Here is a 7,925-nt window from a genome sequence, read left to right on the forward strand (position 1 = left end):
TTCCTTAGCGTTTATTAACACAAACTCACTTATTGCGCAAAATTTTTTAAAAAGTAAACAGAATTATGGCAAAAATGACATTATTTTTGCAAGTTCTGAGAATTTAAACACGTTTTTAGATAAAAAAACAAGGTTTTTTCCGTTTTAATTAAACTAGAATGAAAGAAATCACTAGATTTAATCGAAAATTTAAATTTCCTAAGCGTTTATTCAGCAAAAACTCAATTATTGATCAAATTTTTTAAAAAAGTAAGCCAATAAATCATAGAATTATGTTAAAACTAACAATTTTGAGAATTTGAGACTTTAAACACGTTTTTAAACCAAAAATCAAGATTTTCTTTTGTTTTTATTAAACTGGAACGAAAAAATTACCAAACTTGGTCAAAAATAACCAAAAATGTAGATTTTTAGATCTAGATCTAATTTTTTTAAAAAGTAAGCCAATAAATCACCAAATTAGGTCAAAAATGACATTATTTTTCAAAATTTTGAGCATCTAAACAAGTTTTTAGATCAAAAATCAAGTTTTTCCCCGTTTTTATTAAATTAGAATGAAAAAAAATCACCAAACTGCGTCAAAAATGACCAAACATTTATCTTTTCTAAGCGTTTATTCATTAAAAACTCAATTATGAAGCAAAATTATTTAAAAAGTAATTTTAACGGAAAGCATAACATAATTTTGTGGTTCAAGAAATGGTTCTTTGCTAAACTGTGCTATATCTAGTAAAATACAAATATACAGGCCCATGGATAATTTAATTCTCTTTCATATAGTGATATAAAAACTGCAGTATTCTATTAAAAAAAATGAGTATGAACTTCTCCAAATCACGAAATTAAAAAAAACATAAACATAATTTCCATCACTTTGCTCTATTTTTGGTTTTAGACGGAACAGCCGGTATATTATCGTTGATTATTTCTCATATTATTTTATTATTTCTCGGTTGATGCTCCCGGTTCTCGCCTAAAACACTCGGCCAGGTAATTAATTCTCGTCACGTATGCGTCTCTTATTGAAATTTGTAATGTAATATAACCGTTTAAAGGAATGGCGGCGGGAATAAATTATCTCCCGAGTACCAACTGAAGCATAATTGAGACGTTTTTCAATTAGCTAACTGCGCGCTGTTTAAGGCCTTGTTGGCCTTGAAGACGCTATTTTGGCGTAAACATTCTGACGTCAAGTACTCCACTATATTCGTCCAAGGGAAAAAATAATGATTTATATGACAAGATTTTTTTGATTAGTTGGGAAATATTTATTAAAAAACACATCACAGATGAGATAGCAATCACAACGAGAATAAATTTAAATTTTAAAGTTGCAGGTGTCGTTTTACAGTAAAACCATAAAACATAATAGCGATTCGTTCCTTTTTTAGAATCGCTGGAGGAGACCGAAGACCGGACTGTTCCGCACCACCGAATTAGCGGGCCAATTAGCCGGCTAATTAATTGGTGGATGCGCCGGGTCCACTGTCGTGCGCCAAAACTGGCGCTTTGTATTCGGCTCCACCTGGCTTAATAAACACGTCTCGCACTTTGAATTCTAATAAGATTAAGTGCGACCACTTGTCACTTAAAACACCATAATCTACTTTAATTTCTGCAGTCGTTGAGACCTTGGGCTTGAGTTGTTGCGTTTCCTGGATTACCATTCTTACGTAACGCTTTTTTCTCTCGATTTTGGTTTTAACAGGTCGTTCACCCCAATCGGCATTCCCGGACTGATTAGGATCAACATGTCTCTGGTTGCGGAAGTGGGAAGACGTCAGCGGTGACGCACTGACTGGTTCGGGGAAATACAACAGGGTGCTAGTTATGAAAAATAAGCCTTAAAATGCGTATATCACAAAGTTACATGAATGCGTGTACGGCCAGCTCATAATAATTAGCTTTGTCTTATCCAAGCAAATCACATCGTCTGAGTTAGTGTTAAAAAACACTGACACTCTTATTTTACATGAACGCGAAGCACGCGTTGAATTTTGATTTCCAATGAGTATCCTTATTGGGAGTGTACGTACACAAGGGGTGCAATAGTGGGGACAATATTTCGCAATATAAATCGTAATGTACTTTTGGTAATTCCAGTGAAGGCTTGACAACCATGAGGGCCTTGTTGTTAGTGAGTTTTGTTGTTTTCGGAACGTTTGGTGAGTCTCTCCCCTGTTTTCTTCTCACCAAGTTGCGTTTCGCAGGTTTTAGGCGCGCCCCTCAAAGGACTGTAATGTTCGGTGGTTATTACCACCCCCTCGACTCCAGAAGCTACCCCCAAGGTTCGATGAGCTTCGCGTCTGGCGATACAATCGCGACCAATTCCTTCGTCGGAGATGCTGAAGCTACAACGGAGAGGAGACCAGACTTTGAGGACGATTTCGAAGTCGAGGCCTCAACTCCCAAACTGAAACGCATCCCGAAGCGCAAGCCGGAAGAGAGCGAGGAGGAGGAGGAGGAGGAGGAGGAGCCCTCCTGGCCGTTTTCCGGGCGCAACGTCCCGTCGTACAACGCGTTTTTCCCGATCATGTTCGGGGGAGGGTCCCCGTCCGGGCGGAAATCCGGGGACGGCCAAGGCTACTATCCCGGATCGGCTACAGCCATAGCGAACAGCTTCAGTACCGGGAAAGGTGGTGTTGCCACAAGCCATGCGACGTCGTACGGAGACCCCTACTTGAGCACTCTTTTCAGAAACCGAAAAGGGTCCAAGCCCAGCTTAGAATAGGCACGATTGTGTTGCGCACTGTCATTTTTTCATCATTAGAAATAAAGTAGTAGTCATCAAAAATCCAAATTGTCTTATTTACACACGAGAAACAAAGGAATTCCCCGCGTAAGTACCCGAAAACCAATTGAAGGTCAATGTTTTCCTAACAACTACTAAAACAATTTTTTATATACATTTTTGTCCACGGGCTGGGAGTATATATAAGTCTAGTCGCACAATCCGGTAAACAAAAACCAGTTTCGCCGAAGACTATTTAAGAGGAAGAAGAGTCATAAGTGTGATTTAGACAAGATGAAGCCCGTGCTAGTGCTAGCCCTCGTTCTGCCACTCGCCCTCTGCGACACTTACGGTAAGTAAACCACCCCATTGCAAATTACGTGACTTCAGAAGTATCTCATTACAACCACAATTTTTTTATTTTAATTATGACATAATGAAATCTAAACAAGTTTTTATTTATTAAAATTTTTGTAGTGACATCATCAACTACTTATTTATCTAAATTAAAAGAAATAAATCTACCAAAATGCTCGCAGCCATAGTTTTTTTTTAATTTGGTTTCTCACAAGACTCTTTATGCATAAGATTAGGTGGTAACTCGTAAATCATTTTCTGTAGAAGGAACAAAGAAGGCAATTTTTAATTTAATTTGTTAATTAATAATTTTCTTATTAATTAATATAAATTATTTTGGATAAAATACCGTGTGTTTTAGTTTAGTATTACAGCCAATCCAGAAATAATGCAACCTGACACTGAAATTTTCAAAAATTAATATTAGTATCCTAAGTTATTCTTTCAAAATACACAATTCGGTTTTAAAATTTTTCCTCATTTTTTAAATTAAATAATATTTTTTTTAAGAACTGTTATCATTGTCACTAATTGTTGCTCTTATTTTTTACGTCGTTAAACAAGACCAAATTTCCACTGTATAATTCTGATACGGTTAATGTCTTTAATTATTAAAATCTGTCTGAATTAATCAGAAGTCGTTAAACATTGCTTTTTTTCGATTTTGTGGTTTCAAAAATCTCAACAAGTTCCACCTTTTGATTTAAAAATAATTGGAATTGAAAGTTAAAAGTGCCTTTTAAATTAACAGAATTATATAATGATTGTTCACCTTTCGTTGTCAAAGAATTGACTGTCATTATAATAAAAAATCATTAAAAAGTTGCCATTTATCTTCACATTTCTTGGGTTATTGATGGACAATTTAAAGAACGCGGACTCAAAAGTTTGGACAAAATAGATTGTCAATTAAAAAATAAGAGCTTAAAAGCATAATTCTTTTCCACAGACTTAATCCGCGTCGTGCGCTCGCCGACGCACCACCTGGGCTTCAATAAAGGTTTCGGTGGCGGTTACGGTGGCGGCGGCGGATTTGGCGGTGGAGGTGGATTTGGCGGCGGCGGCGGCTTTGGAGGTGGTTTCGGTGGCGGATTTGGCGGCGGCGGCGGTGGAGGTTTGGGAGGACTCAAAGGAAAATTACTCGGCGGCGGATTGGGAGGCGGATATGGAGGCAAAGGAGGATACTATGGAGGAGGGCCCGGTTATGGAGGCTCCGGTTTTGGAGGCTCGAGTGCCACTGCCAACGCACAGTCCTCCAGTTTTAGAGGCGGCGGCTTCGGAGGCTCGCAAGCCTCGGCCTCGGCCTCTGCACAGTCGTTCGGGGGCGGCTACGGGAGGCGGTGATTAAATAATAAACGTATTTATGGTCAAAACTGCGCTTTATTTTCTTTATCCCACACCCCACACACCCACATTTACATTATTTTAGGATAAAATTTTAGCATTTTGAAAATTTTCTCGAAAAAATTGAAATTCGTAATTTTCACTTAATTTGGTGTTTTTTTTTATTAAGAATTTAACATTTTTGTAAAATTTTACTAAAAAGAGATTAAAATTCGCTAAAATAAGCCAAAAAACAAATGATAAAATGTCGAAAAGAAGTTCATAAAAATTTACTGGAGTGAGTTTAAAAAAAAAAAAATTTTTCACCTCTTTGAAGGTAGAAGAATTTAAAGAGCTTTCCAACGATAATACACTTCATGGGGTTATCTCTAATAGTTCCGGAGCTATTGCTCGAGAAATGTTCCGGGTACCCAAAACCGACAAAAACTGCGACGAAAATTGAAAAAATCAAACATCAAAAAATCGAACATATGAACTTTTTGTGGACTTTTAACAACTTTTGTGGGTTGTTAAGACATGTAGAAGTCCATAAAAATTTACTGGAGTGAGTTTAAAAAAAAAAATTTTTTTCACCTTTTTGAAGGTAAGTGACTCAAGAAATTTTAGCAAAAAATACAATTTTTTTTAAATCTCATGAAAAGTTCGTATAATACAGAAAATGAGCCGCTGAATTCAATGGAACAAACCGCATTGCTCTACGACTTTTAGTTTTTGAGTTATGAATTTTTTTGTTGGATAAAATTTTCCACTATGACAAATGGCTACCCTAAATTTAGGCAAAAAATTTTAAATTTTTGATTCTTGTGAAAAATTGATATAATATGTAAAATGAGCCGTAGAATTCAATCGAACAAACCGCAATGCTCTACGATTTTTAGTTTTTTTTTATGAATTTTTTTAGTGAAAAACTTTGATCGCCTCTGTAGCCGGAACCGTTGCCCGGAGCGGCTCCAGGTTTAATCGAAAAAATAGAGAAAATTAAGCGCTATCAGATGGTTTTTTGTTTGTTGCTCTAAGTCTTACAGTTTCCGAGAAAAACGCAAAAAAAGTTTCCATTTTCACTTTTTTTCAATTTTCAATCGCTAATTACGGCGAAACTGAAAGAGCTAGGAGAAAACGCTTTTTTAGAGCGGAAAGGGCACATCAAAATCTATAAGATAGAATCGGTTTTATTTGATTTTGAGACACTTTAAAAATTGACCGATTTCTAAGGGGGGGGGTGTAAACTTTTTTTTAATTTTATTTATTTTATTATTTACGGCTAAACTATTCTAAAAAGTGGAACTGTTTTGATTCATACCTATGCAAAATGATCCGGGGAATCGATTGGCATCAAGAAAATTGCCAAATTCCCAATAGTTTTTTAGTTATGAATTTTTTAAAATTTTACCAATTTTTGCATTTAGCAGCAGTTTGCTCGAAAACTATTAGTCGGAGAACAATAATCTTTTTTGAAAAAAATAGATAATTTAAAGAGCTTTCCAACGATAATACACTTCATAGGGTTATCTCTAATAGTTCCGGAGCTATTGCTCGAGAAATGTTCCGGGTACCCAAAACCGACAAAAACTGCGACGAAAATTGAAAAAATCAAACATCAAAAAATCGAACATATGAACTTTTTGTGGACTTTTAACAACTTTTGTGGGTTGTTAAGACATGTAGAAGTCCATAAAAATTCACTGGAGTGAGTTTAAAAAAATAATTTTTTTTCACCTTTTTGAAGGTAAGTGTATTACTCAAGAAATTTTAGCAAAAAATACAATTTTTTTTAAATCTCATGAAAAGTTCGTATAACACAGAAAATGAACCGCTGAATTCAATGGAACAAACCGCATTGCTCTACGACTTTTAGTTTTTGAGTTATGAATTTTTTTGTTGGATAAAATTTTCCACTATGACAAATGGCTACCCTAAATTTAGGCAAAAAAATTTTAAATTTTTGATTCTTGTGAAAAATTGATATAATATGTAAAATGAGCCGTAGAATTCAATGGAACAAACCGCAATGCTCTACGACTTTTAGTTTTTTTTTTATGAATTTTTTTATTGAAAAACTTTGATCGCCTCTGTAGCCGGAACCGTTGCCCGGAGCGGCTCCGGGTTTAATCGAAAAAATAGAGAAAATTAAGCGCTATCAGATGGTTTTTTGTTCGTTGCTCTAAGTCTTACAGTTTCCGAGAAAAACGCAAAAAAAGGTTTCCATTTTCACTTTTTTTCAATTTTCAATCGCTAATTACGGCGAAACTATTAGAGTTATCGAGAAACGGAAAAATGGAGGATAACCGGAATAAAAAACTCTACAAAATGGCATAGGACTCAAGGCGATATCTCGCAAAAAATTTTTCAATTTTCAAACGCCGATTACGGCCAAACTAAAAGAGCTAGGAGCAAACGCTTTTTTAGAGCGGAAAGAGCACATCAAAATCTATAAGATAGAATCGGTTTTATTTGATTTTGAAACACTTTAAAAATTGACCGATTTCAAGGGGGGGGTGTTAACTTTTTTTTAATTTTTTTTATTTTATTATTTACGGCTAAACTATTCTAAAAAGTGGAACTATTTTGATCCATACCTATGCAAAATGATCCGGGGAATCGATTGGCATCAAGAAAATTGCCAAATTCCCAATAGTTTTTTAGTTATGAATTTTTTAAAATTTTACCATTTTTTGCATTTAGCAGCAGTTTGCTCGAAAACTATTAGTCGGAGAACAATAATCTTTTTTGAAAAAAATAGATAATTTAAAGAGCTTTCCAACGATAATACACTTCATGGAGTTATCTCTAATAGTTCCGGAGCTATTGCTCGAAAAATGTTCCGGGTACCCAAAATCGACAAAAACTGCGACGAAAATTGAAAAAATCAAACATCAAAAAATCGAACATATGGACTTTTTGTGGACTTTTAACAACTTTTGTGGGTTGTTAAGACATGTAGAAGTCCATAAAAATTCACTGGAGTGAGTTTAAAAAAAAAATTTTTTTTCACCTTTTTGAAGGTAAGTGTATTACTCAAGAAATTTTAGCAAAAAATACAATTTTTTTTAAATCTCATGAAAAGTTCGTATAACACAGAAAATGAGCCGCTGAATTCAATGGAACAAACCGCATTGCTCTACGACTTTTAGTTTTTGAGTTATGAATTTTTTTGTTGGATAAAATTTTCCACTATGACAAATGGCTACCCTAAATTTAGGCAAAAAAATTTTAAATTTTTGATTCTTGTGAAAAATTGATATAATATGTAAAATGAGCCGTAGAATTCAATGGAACAAACCGCAATGCTCTACGACTTTTAGTTTTTTTTTTATGAATTTTTTTATTGAAAAACTTTGATCGCCTCTGTAGCCGGAACCGTTGCCCGGAGCGGCTCCGGGTTTAATCGAAAAAATAGAGAAAATTAAGCGCTATCAGATGGTTTTTTGTTCGTTGCTCTAAGTCTTACAGTTTCCGAGAAAAACGCAAAAAAAGGTTTCCATTTTCACTTTTT

General features: G+C 35.0%; 1 protein-coding gene across 2 annotated transcripts; it reads left to right on the forward strand.

The window, feature by feature from the left end:
- The first annotated feature begins 1,953 nt into the window (after positions 1–1,953).
- Positions 1,954–4,461, forward strand: LOC103314880 (hypothetical protein). 2 transcript variants are annotated; one of them, XR_010335638.1, is made up of 3 exons: positions 1,954–2,165; positions 2,211–3,083; positions 4,038–4,461. XR_010335638.1 is itself a non-coding variant. In XM_971185.4 (2 exons), exons 1-2 carry the CDS (start codon positions 3,026–3,028, stop codon positions 4,430–4,432), a joined length of 453 nt encoding a protein of 150 aa, XP_976278.2. In that variant the 5' UTR covers positions 2,843–3,025; the 3' UTR covers positions 4,433–4,461. The 2 variants fall into 2 exon arrangements, 1 of the variants encoding a protein (XP_976278.2); XM_971185.4 differs by lacking the exon at positions 1,954–2,165 and having other exon boundaries at positions 2,843–3,083.
- Positions 4,462–7,925: the final 3,464 nt, after the last annotated feature.

Source organism: Tribolium castaneum, chromosome 10 (genome assembly GCF_031307605.1).
Source record: "Tribolium castaneum strain GA2 chromosome 10, icTriCast1.1, whole genome shotgun sequence".
Lineage (NCBI taxonomy): Eukaryota > Metazoa > Arthropoda > Insecta > Coleoptera > Tenebrionidae > Tribolium > Tribolium castaneum.